The 17,491-nt window shown below is 40.9% G+C and overlaps 1 protein-coding gene across 1 annotated transcript in view; it reads right to left on the bottom strand.

Moving 5' to 3' along the window:
* Positions 1–2,120: 2,120 nt before the first annotated feature.
* LOC139370661 (eyes absent homolog 2-like) overlaps positions 2,121–17,491 on the bottom strand; it is a 73,048-nt gene continuing 57,677 nt past the window's right edge. The window contains exons 6-16 of the mRNA XM_071110266.1: positions 16,907–16,983; positions 16,411–16,591; positions 16,135–16,274; positions 15,615–15,698; positions 9,714–9,803; positions 7,781–7,839; positions 6,702–6,862; positions 6,238–6,352; positions 5,725–5,846; positions 5,233–5,333; positions 2,121–4,755 (exon numbers count right to left, since the gene is read on the bottom strand). Of these exons, the coding sequence (XP_070966367.1) occupies positions 4,675–4,755; positions 5,233–5,333; positions 5,725–5,846; positions 6,238–6,352; positions 6,702–6,862; positions 7,781–7,839; positions 9,714–9,803; positions 15,615–15,698; positions 16,135–16,274; positions 16,411–16,591; positions 16,907–16,983 (1,211 nt within the window). The 3' untranslated portion in view covers positions 2,121–4,674. The remainder of the gene's footprint in view (positions 4,756–5,232; positions 5,334–5,724; positions 5,847–6,237; positions 6,353–6,701; positions 6,863–7,780; positions 7,840–9,713; positions 9,804–15,614; positions 15,699–16,134; positions 16,275–16,410; positions 16,592–16,906; positions 16,984–17,491) is intronic.

Below are 17,491 nucleotides of genomic sequence, written 5' to 3' on the forward strand. Positions count from 1 at the left end.
TGTGCTTTGACTGTTTGTCTTTCTGTCTGTCTGTCTGAACCTCTTTGCTTAGTTGCAAATGAAGGATGCAGAGTTGGCTTTTACCAATTATTTTTCAAAGTGTGGCATGGAATGGATAAGATATTTGAGTATTAATCTTTGGTATATTAGATAACAACATTAAACAGTCATCTCCAGTAGGGTTGGAAGTATTTTGTCCGGTTTAGATTGACTGCATAAGTGTGTTTGTTTCAAATCAATAGAATATTCAATTAAATGATTTATGACATATAATATAGTCAATGGACTATGAATCAAATGTTATGGTAAAATCCGAAAATGGTTGCTATCTCCATCTTCATTTTTAGATAATTGTCGCTGGTAGGTTTTGCGAAAATCCTCTCCCATTTCTTTCTTTTAGGTCTCAGCTCATAATTTTGTGATTGGACACTTGATTGATTTGTATTTTTATCTACAATATCATTTTGATCAGGCATAACTGAAATACCGTAGGTCACAAATTATAGGTAAAAAAATATAAATATTCAGACTATGAATGAATCAATAACCTGCTGAATGAGACAGAGCTACTATTGGGGCCATAGTTATAATAGAAATGTACAATGTATCAAAAAAGCCATGTGAAAAGATCAAGTCAAGGTAGGATTTATCCTTAATAACTTGCTGGTAGTGTCTACTAGAAGGTCTCTTAACAATTTCCTCTATCCCATTCCTAATAAGAAAAGTGAGCACACAACAAACAAATAAACTAAATGAAACTAATCATCCCCCACGTAAGGACTAAATGCACTTACAGTTGAAGTTGGAAGTTTACATACACTTAGGTTGGAGTCATTAAAACTCATTTTTCAACCAATCCACACATTTCTTGTAAACAAACTATAGTTTTGGGAAGTCAGTTACTTTGTACATGACACAAGTAATATTTCCAACAATTGTTTACAGACAGAATATTTCACTTACAATTCACTGTTTCACAATTCCAGTGGGTCAGAAGTTTACATACACTAAGTTGACTGTGCCTTTAACCTTTTTGGGATAGGGGGCAGCATTTGCATTTTTGGATGAAAAGCATGCCCAGAGTGAACTGCCTCCTACTCTGTCCCAGATGCTAATATATGCATATTATTATTAGTATTGGATAGAAAACACTCTGAAGTTTCTAAAACGGTTTGAATGATGTCTGTGAGTATAACAGAACTCATATGGCAGGCGAAAACCTGAGAGAAATCCAACCAGGAAGTGGGACATCTGAGGTTTGTAGTTTTTCAAAGCTTGGCCTACCGAATACACATTGAGATATGGATGAGGTTGCACTTATTACGGCTTCCACTAGATGTCAACCGTCTTTTGAAACTTGAATGAGGATTATGCTGTAAAGGAGGGGCTCATGAGATCTCTGAGTCAGTGGTCTGGCAGAGAGCCTTGGTCTCATGACGCTCGCTCCCGACAGAGTTACCTCGCGTTCCAGTGCTTTTTCTGAAGACAAAGGAATTCTCCGGTTGGAACATTATTGATGTTTTATATTAAAAACATCCTAACGATTGATTCCATACATCGTTTGACATGTTTCTAAAGGATTGTAATGTAACTTTTCGAGTTTTTGTCTGGATGAAGTGCCTGCACCTCATGAAGATGGATTACTGGGCTGAACACGCTAACAACAAGTGGCTATTTGGACATAAATTATGGTACTTTATGGAACAAATCAGTCATTTATTGTCGAACTGGGATTCCTGGGAGTGCCTTCTGATGAAGATCATCAAAGGTAAGTGAATATTTATGGTGTTGCTTCTAACTTTGTTGTTTCCAAAATGGCGGACATTCCTCTGGCTGTTTTGGGTTCTGAGCACCATTCTCAGATTATACTTTTTCTGTTAAAAAAATTGAAATCTGACACAGCGGTTGCATTAAGGAGAGGTCTATCTTTAATTCTGTGAATAACACTAGTATCTTTTATCAATGGTTATTATATTTCTGCAAAATCACCAGATGTTTTGGAATAAAAACATTACTGCACGTAATGTGCCAATGTAAACTGAGATTTTTGGTTATAAATATGCACATTATCGAACAAAACATACATGTATTGTGTAACATGATGTCCTATGAGTGTCATCTGATGAAGATCATCAAAGGTTAGTGATTAATTTTATCTATATTTCTGCTTTTTGTGACTCCTATCTTTGGCTGGAAAAATGGCTGTGTTTTTTCGACTTGGCGGTGATCTAACACAATCATGTGTTGTGCTTTAGCTGTAAAGCATTTTTGAAATTGGACAAGATGGGTAGATTAACAATATGTTTATCTTTCCTTTGCTGTATTGGACTTGTTAATGTGTGAAAGTTACATATTTCCCCAAAATATTTTAGAATTTCGCGCGCTGCCTTTTCAGCGGAATGTTGTCGAGGACCCTGCGCTAGAAAGGTTAAACAGCTTGGAAAATTCCAGAAAATGATGTCAATACTTTAGAAGCTTCTGATAGGCTAATATACATAATTTGAGTCAATAGGAGGTGTACCTGTGGATGTATTTCAAGGCCTACCTTCAAACTCAATGCCTCTTTGCTTTACATCATGGGAAAATCAAAAGAAAGACCCCAGAAAAAAAATTGCAGACCTCCACAAGTCTGGTTCATCCTTGGGAGCAATTTCCAAACGCCTGAAGGTACCACGTTCATCTGTACAAACTATAGTACGCAAGTATAAACACCATGGAACCACGCAGCCGTCATACCGCTCAGGAAGGAGACGTGTTCTGTCTCCTAGAGATGAACGTCCTTTGGTGCGAAAAGTGCAAGTCAATCCCAGAACAACAGCAAAGGACCTTGTGAAGAAGGTACAAAAGTACCTATATCCACAGTAAAACGAGTCCTATATCGACATAACCTGAAAGGCCGCTAAGAAAGGAATAAGCCACTGCTCCAAAACCGCCATAAAAAAGCCAGACTACGGGATGCAACTGCACATGGGGACAAAGATCATACTTTTTGGAGAAATGTCCTCTGGTCTGATGAAACAAAAAAATAACTGTTGGCCATAATGACCATTGTTATGTTTTGAGGAAAAAGGGGGAGACTTGCAAGCCCAAGAACACCATCCCAGCCATGAAACACGGGGGTGGCAGCATCATGTTGTGGGGTGCTTTGCTGCAGGATGGACTGGTGCACTTCACAAAATGGATGGCAGCATGAGGTAGGAAAATGATGTGGATATATTGAAGTCACATCTCAAGACATCAGTCAGGAAGTTAAAGCTTAATCGCAAATGGGTCTTCCAAATGGACAATGACCCCAAGCATACTTCCAAAGTTGTGGCAAAATGGCTTAAGGACAACAAAGTCAAGGTACTGGAGTGGCCATCACAAAGCCTTGACCTCAATCCTATAGAACATTTGTGGGCAGAACTGAAAAAGCGTGTGCGAGCAAGGAGGCCTACAAACCTGACTCAGTTACAGCAGCTCTGTCAGGAGGAATGGGCCAAAATTCACCCAACTTATTGTGGGAAGCTTGTGGAAGGCTACCCGAAACGTTTGACCCAAGTTAAACAATTTAAAGGCAATGCTACCAAATACTAATTGAGTGTATGTAAACTTCTGACCCACTGAGAATGTGATGAAAGAAATACAAGCTGAAATAAATCATTCTCTCTACTATTATTCTGACATTTCACATTCTTAAAATAAAGTGGTGATCCTAACTGACATAAGACAGTGATTTTTTACGAGGATTGTCAGGAATTGTGACAAACTGAGTTAAATGTATTTTGCTAAGGTGTATGTAAATTTCCGACTTCAACTGTAGATCACCTAGGTCAGGGATGGGTAACTTTGATGGGTCTGGGGGCCACAAGAAACTGAACTCATTATGAGGGATGGTAGTTGCTTGCGGGTCACACCAACCACATTGAGAGCAAAGCATTTTAGCAGCCCTCCTCTTGACAGCGGAGAGACATTGTTTTAAAATGTTATAGTTTATTTTGTGCAATTCTACACATTTTGCCATGGGGCGTAGAGAAAATGTGGAGCTTTAAAGAAAGTTTGCTACAATTCTACACATTTTGCCATGGGTCGGAAAGAAGATTTAGCAATTTTGTAGCACATTTCCTGCAATTCTACTCATTTTGCCATGGGCGGTGAAGAACATTTGCTGTTTAACAGCGACATTTTTGTAATTCTACACATTTTGCCATAGGCTGGAGAGAAATGTTTGCAGTATTTAATATGATATCTGAGTGAGACTGACTAACAAAATCAATGGTGGCCCCCGGCCGGTAATTCAACCATGATTGCTGGTTTAGATAGCTGACCGATAGACAAATTTACCAATCTAAAACATTTTAGCTGATATGGCCTAATTGACATAACAAGAGAAAAACTGCTGAGGCCACCAGTTGCCCATCCCTGACCTTGGTCATTATTTTCAGTGCAATGCTCTAAAGTTCCAAAGTGGGATACCTTTCACATGTAAAAGTCCCTGTGTGAACGGGTGAAAGCACATGTACAATTTCCAGTAACAATTGCGTTTCCCTGCTGATACAAAGATTGGTCCGTCATTCTTTGCTTTTGTATGGTGGTGAATCGTCGCTGCCCTCAACCCAATTGGTCCATTGGACAGGAAGCGGCATCACCAGGCAGGAACTGGCTAAAGGCATGATGAGATTGTTATAGCGCCCACTAGAGGTAGTCCAGCTCCAGTGCATGACTTAGAGCCTCCAGGTCAGGCCGACACGACACTCTCCAGAAAGGCATGTTCTTCTGCAAGACACAAACAGACATGTTTAGAACATTGACTAAACTAGCTACTGCAAGGTACAAAAGGACATGTTTAAAATGTGGAGCACTGGCTAAACTAGATACTGAAAGACACAAACGGAAATGTTTTAAATGCTGAACACTGGCTAAACTAGGTAGCTAATGTAACTAGCTGAACACTGACTAATGTGACTAGCTTGCTATTATTGTTCGGTTAACCACAGTCAAGTTGCCTAAGCTTGGCGAGCTAATACAATCTTAGACAGTGTTGGAGAGGGTTCAGTCAAACTAATACCGAACACAATTTAATCCTGCAGGATATAAACATTATTTTGTTTTTCAAATAATAACAAGCAAACGCATGAAATAATATGTGTGGGTGCATATTCAATTTAATCGGACTTCCTAGCATGAAAAATAAGGCAGGGGGTAATATCTTGTGTACCCCCACCCCTTTTCCTGGTTACATGTGAGTCTCACCTTCTTGGCTACAGACTCTTCCTCCACTCCGTCCCCTATGACCACGTACACTGCTCGCCGGCCGAACCTCTGGGCCACACGCTCAAAGCAGCTCTCTTTCCCTGGAAAATAAGTGTTGTGTTACTTTTAAAAATGTTAAGTGTTTAAAAGTGTTAAAAGTGACAGTTAACAAATAAGTGTTAAACATATGCAAGTGTTCAAATTCTTTACAAATTAAGTGTTAAAAGTGTTAAACGTAAGTGTTAACAAATAAGTGTTTAAATAACACTTAATGAAAATTTCCCAAACATAAACAAGGATCGCACAAAACGAAAGTCTGCTAGTACTAGATTGTTTTCGCACCGTGGTTGGGAAACATTTTCTGTCGGGTACTACTATCTGTGCACAATCAGCCCAACTGTAAATATAATATTCCTTCCTTGACACGATGAGTTGGGCTTTTTAACCCTAACAAGTGTTCTGCACCACATCGAGTGCTGTGTGCTACCTCACCTGTCTTGGTGGCACTGTAGATGTTCTCTATGGGGAACGCTGAGCCCAGACCATAGAGCAGGACCTTGGACAGGGCTGGGATCAGCTGGGTGGTGGTCACCAGCACATTCACACAGTTTGGTCTGGAAACAGAGAGATGTCAACACATGATGTCAATATGTGTGTCATGTTCAAACAAGTACGATAATTGCCTTGTGTCAGTTTGAATGGGACAAAAAAAGAGTGACAACAAGGAAAAAATACCAGCCAACGGGTATTTCAGCTCCCGATTTTAGTCTTGTCAATATTTCCTGGTTGTGTATATACTGTAGCTCTATAGAGTTCCAGGTTCAATTTCAATACTTATTTATTATATTTATTAACCATGCAAAACATGAATGGTCAATACATTTGGAGTACTGTCCATTTCATTTTTATGGATTACATACGCTAATATCACTTTACATTGTTTATTATTTTCTAAATAGTTCCACCATAGGGTAGCTAGGCAGTTGAGAAGGGGTGTGTCCTGACCTGGAGTTAATGAGGGCCAGGGCCTTGACAGCCTGGGTCAGCCACAGATCTGTCAGGACCTCCATCTCCCTCCGCAGCTGCAGCCATTCCTCCCGCTTGGGACTGCCCACCAAACCTGACAACAATCACAATCACACACTAACACATTATTCATCATAGATTGGTATACAAAAACAAAACACAAATTGATAGCTGAGCAGTATATGAAGATGCAATGTTAATTATTTATTATGATCATGATTCTACAGAATGAACCAATTTAAATTGACATTGTGATTTGTATATCAGTTAACCGCGAGATAATATTTTACACACACACACACACACACACACACACACACACACACACACACACACACACACACACACACACACACACACACACACACACACACAAACACACACACACACACACACACACACACACACACACACACCCTCTTCTAGCTCCTGTCAGAACCCACCTCCCACGTTGTTCTTGTAGGTGTTGTAGATCTCCTTTACTCTCCGGTAGCGGAAGGCTAGTTTCCTCATCCAGTCCACCCCACCATGGACACCTGAGCCCAGGCACAGAGTACCGGCACCCGCAGGGCTCTGGAATCCGTCTGTGCCAAAGTTATACATGCTGCAAGACAACAACCATGTCTAATCAATGTACACATTTAGTTGATGTTTGGTGGGATTTGACCAGTGCTGCCTAAGACCAGAACCTTTAGTTACATGGAGTAGGCCTAGTATAATATAATAACTGAAGTAAGGTAACGAAATAATGGATTAATGCATTATGCCTAAAAAAAAAATCCTATAAAAAGAGCAAGGGTGAGACCAATAATAAAAAGAAAGATGCCAACCATGAGAGAGAGGCCTTTGGATTTAAGACCAATAGCTGACAGTATAAATGACACAATAAATCAAACTAATTGAATATAGAATACATCAATATTATAAGTGCGTTATATTTAAGTGGGAGAACATGCAGTTTGCAAATCCAATGTAATGAGGTTCATAAATATTTTTGTGTGGAAAAGGGTAACATGCCCAAAAGCACTTAAATGGTAAGGAACGCACATAGGCATTTGAGCAACATCTTGCACTTTTTCAACTATTTCTTTGAAATCTATCCTAAAATTCTTCATCACTTTATGTAGTAACATGTCTGGAATAAGCCAGACATAGAGAATGACAGTACTGTTCTGATGAGACGTTGAAGAATGATGATACTGTTATTAAATTGCCATGGCGAGAGAGCGAGAGACGCATACACGCACGCACACAGGAAAACACACAAACAAAAAGGGACAGAGAGAGACAGCCCACTGGGCACAGATGTCAAGTCAACGTCTATTTCACGTTGGTTCAACGTAATTTCACTGAAATGACGAGGAAACAATGTTTTTTTTTCAACCAGTGTCTGCCCAGTGGGAGACGTTTTCAAGAAAGAGAGCAGGACATATTCCCCCCCACCCCCTCCTTTACTAAACCCACTCAGTGCTGGTTTAAGTGTTGGGCCGAGTTGAGTTCAAGAGGAAAAGCTGTACAGTACCTCAAGTCCTGCCCATTGTCGTCTGACGCCACGTCATCAATATGAACTTGGTCACATTCCTGGGAAAGGAGAGGGAAAGAAAGCGGATATATTAGAGAGGGAGATTCGTTTCAGAGCTGTGCACGGGCAGGTTTCTTAAGGGAGCCTAGGGGAGCGATAGAACAAAATAAAAAATGTTAAACAAAAGACAACAGGGAGGCGGAAATAGGCTGCTGGGACATCCAGGCGCCAGAAGAAAAAAATGTACTTGGAATATGGGAGCGTACCAGCTCTACTTGACACCACCACACTCCACTAATAAACCCCACTAAGATTTATACCACATCAACACCTTTTGCCAACTGCCAAAGAACCTTCAGATATATTCCCACTAAAAACAAGATCCACTGAACAGTATTTTGTGTAGTATTAATGTATTATTATTAAATTATTAAGATTTCTGGACTTTTGATATATTGGAAGTAAGGTCTATAGTAGATATAAGGCAGGGTAGTGAACTACTGTGCAAAAAGTTGCTTCCTCAAAAAAATCCTAAAAATGAATTTCCCATGATGCTACTATATAATACATGCACTATCCTCCCACCTCCTCTCCACCAAATCCCTTTGAATCTCCACTTCTGATCTGCTATTCTCATTTCTTCCCTTCTTTTATCCCCTGAAACCTACTTCAGTAACTACAGACTTCAATCTCTTCTCTCACACAGCTACACCGGACTGAGACACAGGAAGACGCTAACTCATCACACTCTTACATATCAGCATCCCTCATTCCCCCAATGCTCCCCTGACACTCTCCCAGTGCTGCGACCCAGCTCCCACAGACACAGAGGGAATCGATAACACGACCCACAGAACCCAATAGGCTAAGCTCGTTTTTTTTTATAGGCAGCTCTAGACCCCGCAGCAGTCATTTCAACACCTCTCCAACTAAAGTGATTTAATGACATGAATTGGCATGTAAGGACAAGTACATATCTGACGTGCAAAATTAACAGTAACATATGGCAGATTTTAGGCTATTCTCAAAGCACAAGACCACCACATTGTTGGAGCTAGTTAAATTAGCCTCTATTTCTTCTAAAAGCATGTTTCTCTATAACTTGGTTATCATAGAGCTTTTCCTAGCTCGTATCTCTTCATCGCGTACAGGTTACTCAGCCTGTGGCATCTATTGGCGCTCTATTAGCTGCTGACAAACCTGATGGAAAATGACTTCATAAATCAACCACAGCATATGACTAACAAAGATGGCCGCCACTAGTCTACTGTTTGAATGGGGAACTAACAACAGAGGATGACAAATAGAAGGAACTTAAAAAGCGGGTTTGAAAACTGCTTTTTCTGCCTTCTTTCCCTCAGCTGTTCCTCCTCCCCACAACTAATCTCCCTTTAAGAGACAGACACACACCTATAATTAACAACTCAGTGTTCCTTCTCACCACAAACCAAATTTAAGCCTGGTCTTTGTTAGAACAAGGCCGTGGAATGCACAGAGAAAAACCTACCTGTTGTTCATGATGTTAAAAATACTCCAGTTTAACCCTAGCCCACTTAAACAGTTAGGCTTTCAACTCAAATATTTTGAGAATATGACAGAATAACCCTAACAATATGAAAGGGAATCTTTTTTAAACGTGATGTAGTATTGTCATGAGGGCTGTCACCTAAATCCTGGGAAAACTCCTGGCCCTGCTGATAGTATCAATTGAGGATGATGGATATAAGCAACGTTATGGATGATGCATAATAAAGAGGATGGATGATGTATGTGATTCATAATAACAACAGTATGGACGCTCAATGATGGATAATAAGCACAAATATGGATGATAGATTATAAACAGAAGTGTGAATGTTAGATGATGGATGAGCAACAGTATGGATAACGGAGGATGGATAATATATCGATCCATCAGGTAAATGAGTCTCACCTCCAGGTCGTTGAAAAATAGCCGCGAGTCGGCCAAGTTGAAGATCATCTCCTCCATCCACAGCCCCAGCGACACTGCCTTGGACGAGTCCTGAAAAGGAGACACAAAGACATTACAAAGGTCAATACAGCTGTTTTATACAAGGATGGACTTAGTTGTCATCTACTCTCCCATTGACACCAATGCATAACTCGGTGAACATTTGACTAAAGTGGAAGTTAGGTTTTGCCCCTTCACGAACCACTTGTTCACATGTGTTTAAGAGGACTTACTCTCATAACATTACTTTGCATAGGTCATTGTTCATCTCAGGAAAGAAAAGGTTGTCTCTCTTGATGTTATTGGTTATAAAACAGGTAGGACGCACAGTGGTAAAGGATTTATGAATATATAATGAATGTTGATCTTCTGCACGATACACCGTCGAATCAGCAGGACACAACCAAGCTTCAAATAGCAAATTAACTTGACTCTATATCCACACAGATAGAATTGAAGTTCAGTTGAATAGACCTGACTGAGATGTCATAAGAGGTTTGGTATGTAATTATGACAAAGTGTTTAGTCTGATTATTTAACACTGGGTTTCCCTACCACCGGGCCCCGGCAGAGAGTTTGCTACCAGGCTGCCTTGGCATAATTATATTTATTTCCCTAGCCCACAGGATGGGTACTCAATTCACTCGGTTCTGCCCAGTCTGTGAGCCAGTAGTGCATGTCTTACTCCCTACAGCATCTTTGTGAAAATAGTGACACTCACAACACATGCTAATTGGACGGACTGGACCCCCATCACGTCTCTGACACAGAGCGAAAGCGCCTTGGTAGTTACAGTAGCAAGCATTTCTCTAGCCAGCTAGCATCAGGGATATATCTCAGGGATCCAGAATGGTAAATTGAAATGGATTTAGTATTCTCCCAAGTGAAGTTTGCTTGCTAGACAGGAATTAGATGAAAATAATTGCAGATGAAAAGAAGTGGCAATATAAAGTTGAAGTTGGAAGTTTACATACACCTTGGCCAAATACATTTAAAATCAGTTTTTCACAATTCCTGGCATTTAATCCTAGTAAAAATTCCCTGTTTTAGGTCAGTTAGGATCACCACTTTAAGAATGTGAAATGTCAGAATAATAGTAGAGAGAATTATTTATTTCAGCTTTTATTTCTTTCATCACATTCCCAGTGGGTCAGAAGTTTACATACACTCAATTAGTATTTGGTAGCATTGCCTTTTAATTGTTTAACTTGGGTCAAACGTTTCGAGTAGCCTTCCACAAGCTTCCCACAATAAGTTGGGTGAATTTTGGCCCATTCCTCCTGACAGAGCTGCTGTAACTGAGTCAGGTTTGTAGGCCTCCTTGCTCGCACACACTTTTTCAGTTCTGCCCACAAATATTCTATAGGATTGAGGTCAAGGCTTTGTGATGGCCACTCCAATACCTTGACTTTGTTGTCCTTAAGCCATTTTGCCACAACTTTGGAAGTATGCGTGTGGTCATTGTCCATTTGCAAGACCCATTTGTGATCAAGCTTTAACTTCCTGACTGATGTCTTCATGATGCCATCTATTTTGTGAAGTGCACCAGTCCCTCCTGCAGCAAAGCACCCCCACAACATGATGCTGCCACCCTGTGCTTCACGGTTGGGATGGTGTTCTTCGGCTTGCAAGCATCCCTCTTTTCCCTCCAAACATAATGATGGTCTTATGGCCAAACAGTTATATTTTTGTTTCATCAGACCAGAGGACATTTCCATAAAAAGTATAATCTTTGTTCCCATGTGCAGTTGCAAACCGTAGTCTAGATTTTTTTGTGGCGGTTTTAGAGCAGTGGCTTTCTTCCTTGCTGAGCGGCCTTTCAGGTTGTCGATATAGGCCTTATTTTACTGTGTATATTGATACTTTTGTACCTGTTTCCTCCAGCATCTTCACAAGGTCCTTTGCTGTTGTTCTGGGATTGATTCACACTTTTCGCACTAAAGTACGTTCACCTCTAGGAGATAGAACGCGTCTCCTTCTTGAGCGGTATGACGGCTGCGTGGTCCCATGGTGTTTATACTTGCGTACTATTGTTTGTACAGATGTACGTGGTACCTTCAGGCATTTGGAAATTGCTCCCAAGGATGCACCAGACTTGTGGAGGTCTAAACATTTTTGGGCTGATGTCTTTAGATTTTCCCATGTCGTCAAGCAAAGAGGCACTGAGTTTGAAGGTAGGCCTTGAAATACATCCACAGGTACACCTCCAATTGACTCAAATTAGGTCAATTAGCCTATCAGAAACTTCTAAAGTCATGACATAATTTTCTGGAATTTTCCAAGCTGTTTAAAGACACAGTCAGCTTAATATATGTAAACTTCTGACCCACTGGAATTGTGAAACAGTGAATTATGCATTTTAATGACTCCAACCTAAGTGTATGTAAACTTCCAACTTCAACTGTATACTGCTATGGTATATAGACTGTAATCAGAAGAAATACTTGTAGATGCGCTGGTATTGGGTCGCGTGCGCACCAGGTGCCATTCCAAACTCCAACCCCCCTAACAGTCATTATTTTCTTCCTGTCCAAACAGCCTTCTAAAGACACTGGCAGCCCTTCTCTCAGATTGACAGGACAGGTTCTATCACCTGAGCAGGAAGTCTGATTACCTTTCTGTCAATCATTCTTTCCACCAAACTGCAACCTGCTCTTTCTCTTTCTGTCTCTTTCTCTCTACCCCTCCTTCTGTCACACACACACTCGCACACGCACACACACAAGCACACACACAAGCACACACATACACACAGTTATTGAAGAATTCAGGAATGAAGAAGATACACTTTTCTAATGATGGGAGAATTACAAATCTTCCGCAGACAACAGAGAAATCACAGTTTGTCAGAAAACAGTCCAGTACATTGTTGTTGTGGGGAGTAGCTAGGCACCAGCAGGGCCTAGTGTGCTGTACTGTACTGGCGCTGTGGCTGTAGTGGTGGTTCTACATCTTGGCAGTGTGACAAAATTGGAGGAGTGAGGCGTCAGCCAAAGGGGAGTGTTAGATTTTGAAAAATGACAGCCTTCCTCCCACCTCCAATTGATCCACAGCAAAGTGGATTTGGTGAATGAGGGGGCGAGGGAAGAAGGGGGGCAGAAAGAGAGTGTTGGGATGATGAGAATGAGGGGAGGAGAGGGAGGGAGTGTTTAGTTTAAATAGAGATAATTATCCATAATCACACTCCCTGCCAAGTCTTCTTCAATGCGGAGTGAGGTAGAAATAAAAATGACTTACTCTTACTCAACTTACTCTTCCTCCTAATCACAGGCAGGAATTCACAGAGAACAAGAAAATATCAGAAAGCACAAAAAAATCTGATGCCTTCAGTGGTGGACTTTTCAAATCGTTCATGCAGAGTGGAAATTCACACTCTAAGAAAGAGAGAGAGAGATAGCAAGAGAGAGAGATGGCACGGGCACTGTAGCCTACGTGTGATAAATAAAAGGCCATTGAACCAATAATGTAGGGAATAAAATCCTCATGCGCTCTAGAGTTTACTTTGGTTTTTCAAAGGCAGTGAAAACAAGAGTTTTTCATCACAACCATTTTTTTTCTGCCCCTTCCTGGGTCCAGGCTTCCCTTGCTTGCCTCAACACAGGCTAAACACTTGTTTACATCAATGAGTTTGGTCATAATACAATGACTGTCATAAGGAAGGAGTTACAATATAGTCTGTCTGGTCTAGACACAGCATCATGTTTTTTTAAAGAAAAGTTGGGATCCTGTTTCTTTAATATAGGGAAACCTAAGCTAACATAAACATTGGTCATTGCCTGACAGTGAGCATTATTGTGAGAAGACATATCAAACTCACTCCTACCTAATTGAAAACCAATTCCTGGCTCGTAAATAATCCCACTAGGCCTTTGGTCGGAATCTTTTTGGGGGATTTGAGGATTCTACCTCCCCCCACCCAAAACCTTTTTTTCTCTCTGGCATGTCTAAGTTTTGATGTCAGAGCATGTCAGATTGAAGTTTGCCGTTTCAGCGGGGAAGCTGGGTGGGTGGAATCAGGAATTTGGCACACCAGTCAAATGTCAACACTTCCATCCTCTCCTTTCTCCCCGACAATATGTTGAAAAAGAAACAACAGAGTGCCAAAATGGTGGAGCGCTTAGGCCTAATACTTGTTACTCTCTCCCGCTCTGGCTCTCTCTCTCCAACTCCACGTTTACATCGCGTCAAACCGCAGCGGGACCGTGAGAATTCAAAACACTGTTGTGGCCAAAGAAAAGAAACATGACTATTGTTGCCCTCATCAGCTGCCTGTCTATTATGTAAAGGTTAATCAGCTGTCAATCAAACAGTGGGACGTGGGTTGGCCAAACAAGTCCCCTGGATTATATAAAGAGACAAGAGGGCACAGAAGGAAAACACCAAGCGTGTGAAAAGTCAAGGAGAGAGCAAAGGACAAAAACACTTCTTAAAAAGTTAGGCTTTAAGGAGTGAATCCTAACTTCCAGTAGAATATTAATTTAGTCCCATTGACATCAACGCACACAATTCCACTGGAAGTTAGGATTCACCCTTAACTGATATTGCATAGTTTATATCATCAAGTATTAGGTTTGCAAAGGGAGAGAATATTACTGGAAACATTTTAAGTTTACTAGTAAACCACCAGAATTTGGGTAACTTTCAAGTATTTATTTTTATTTTATCAGATTACATCTAGTGGCCTTTTTGGGTACTTCAGATGATCACAGGTGTCTGTAATTATCTCTGGCCCTCTGTGTGGCAAATGTGTGTATCAAATGTAAAATATATACGAATAGGTCTCCTGAGTGGTGCAGATGTCTAAGGCACTGCATAGTAGTGTTGTGGCATCACTACAGCCTGGGGTTCGATACCAGGCTGTGTCACAACCAGCCGTGACCAGGGGTCCCATAGGGCGGTGCACAATTGGTCCAGCGTCGTCCGGGTTAGGGGAGGGTTTGGCCTGGGGGGGGGCTTTACTTGGCTCATCGCACTCTCGCGACTCCATGTGGTGGACTGTTCCCAGTCCACCTGGCCGTGCTGCTGCTCCAGTTTAAACTGTTCTGCCTTATTATTATTCGACCATGCTGGTCATTTATGAACATTTGAACATCTTGGCCATGTTCTGTTATAATCTCCACCCGGCACAGCCAGAAGAGGACTGGCCACCCCACATAGCCTGGTTCCTCTCTAGGTTTCTTCCTAGTTTTTGGCCTTTCTAGGGAGTTGTTCCTAGCCACCGTGCTTTTACACCTGCATTGCTTGCTGTTTGGGGTTTTAGGCTGGGTTTCTGTACAGCACTTTGAGATATCTATCAGCTGATGTACGAAGAGCTATATAAATACATTTGATTTGATTTGATTTGACTGGGTGCCTGCAGTCTAACTTCAGTCGTCAATTGAACGGTGTTTCTTCTGGCACATTGGTGCAGCTGGCTTCTGGGTTAAGCGGTCGGGTGTTAAGAAGCGTGGTTTGGCAGGTCATGTTTTGGAGGACGCATGACTCGACCTTCGCCTCTCCCGAGCCCTTTGGAGAGTTGCAATGATGAGACATGATCGCAATTGGATATCACAAAAAAGGGGGTTAAATGACAAAAAAAACAAAAAAAACATACTGTATATACAAATGACAAAATAAGAATATGTTATGCTAATGTTATGGTAAATATAAATACATTTTAATCAAGTATAAATGACCAAATGACCATAAATTACCTGTTATTCACCAAAATTACTGATGATTCAGCTTACTTTGTTAAATTACCAGTAGCTTTGCAACTATCAAGGATTAGTTTAAATAAGCCGTCACATACTTTCATGGTTATTTAATTTGAAAAGTGATATGGAGAGAGTGTTTTAAGTCTTATAAGTCCATTTTTTCTACCTTGCCAAATCGTGTGGAGAAGCTCCCTGTGAGCAAAGAGTGGAAAATGATGATGGTCTCGTCAAGGTCCCACACAAACACACGCTGGAAAATAAGACAAAGACATATTTAGCCAAATTGTTATTTTTCTATCTCTACGTTGAAGAGAAAATGACAGTGCGGGCCACACATACAAACTGATCAATCAGTAGAAAAATGACTTGGAAAATCATAAAAGACCACCAAGAGCTACTAAACTGTTCTACCATTATTTGTAAATGTTGTGAACTCTTTTACGACTTTTACTGAGTGAGATCTATAAATGACACTTCTGATGATTTCTTTACAGTTATGGAAGTGCAACTTCACTTTAAAACATCTGTCTAACTGTCAGTAACCTGTGTTCTTACATTTTAATAACAGTGTGCCTGTGGTCATATTGTAGCTCAGTGTGTCAATGGCTACCATTGACGGGATGTGTGTGTATGTGTGTGTGCACGTGTGTGTGTGTGTTTGTGACTTCCATGGACTGTAACATTACCTCTATATCTGAGTCCAGGGGAGGCTGTGGGTCACTGACTCTTTTCCTGCCCCTCAGTTTCCCGTCTGAGCTCCGTCTGGCTGGCACCCCCTCTGGCTCTTTCCCTGGGGTGGGGGGGCTAGGGGGCGGATGGTACTCTCCTGGAACACACACACACACATCCCGTCAATGAAAATGTCTAAAACACCAAAGAACACAACAGAAAGATAAATAGAATGCTAAGAGGATAATAAATCATTCTCCAATAAAGAGAAGAGGCGGGCCAACCATCTGTACCTGGGTGGGACTCGGGGCTGTGATTGGGCACCACGGGAGGGTGTTCTGGATGCTGATAGGGTATGGGCGTGGTGATGGCGCTAGGGCTGATGTTGCTGCTTGCGAGGTACGGGCTGTTGTAGTGTGTGTTGTAGTATGGCGAGTACTGGCTTTGGCTGTAGCTAGAGTACGCTGAGAAGTCCTGACAGAGGGAATAGGAAGAATATTAAAGACTTCCTAAGATGTATGAAAGAAAAATACACAGAATATTACAAATTATTACATATTGGGCTTCACCCTTTCTTCACAGATTTATAAAAAAAAATATATCTACTATGTCGTGAAAGAGGCTATCACTGAAGCCAGATGAGTGGCACATTCAATTGTAAGTTGCAGTATTCCAAACCCATTTAATGCCATCCCAGCCATTTGGAAACTTTTTGTACTGCGAGAGCTGTTTTTATTTGTATAAAAGATCGTCGTCCATAATGGTGTGCGTATTACATCCTGTACTGACCTGTTGTGTGGGGTTGAATGGAGTTGCGCCTGTGATGGGGTTGGCTCCCTGGAAAATCCCCGAAGAAATACTGCTACCTGGAAAACAACATTAAACCAACATCAAAAAAAGACTCACATTGACTGACATTTACAGAAGTTGGACTTGCATTGAAAGCTCCATTGAAAATATATTTTTATTGGTATTGTAATACCAATAAATTTAACAAATGGAAATATAAACAGGCAAATTTAAGAATGCAAGGTAGTTAAACGTAACAACAGAAATTGCACACCTATCGTACAAGTATATCAGTCAATTACCCCTTATTAATGGGCATAACTATGCATTTGTAACTATGTGTACTAAGTGGATCGTGAGACAGCATTAGCCCTTAGAGTTGCAAAATGATGGTAACCTTCTGGTAAAACTCACAGGTTTTCCAAAAATCCTGGTTGGAAGATTTCCAGAATAAGAAGGGAATAAGCAGGAAACAACACCTACTGTAATGCAATCAACTCAACATTAATCACAGAAGTAGCTTCACAACATGGCCTCAAAACACTGACTTGCCTCAACCCCTCCAGGGAGTATGGCACTTGATTT

This window comes from Oncorhynchus clarkii, chromosome 17 (assembly GCF_045791955.1).
Source record: "Oncorhynchus clarkii lewisi isolate Uvic-CL-2024 chromosome 17, UVic_Ocla_1.0, whole genome shotgun sequence".
Lineage (NCBI taxonomy): Eukaryota > Metazoa > Chordata > Actinopteri > Salmoniformes > Salmonidae > Oncorhynchus > Oncorhynchus clarkii.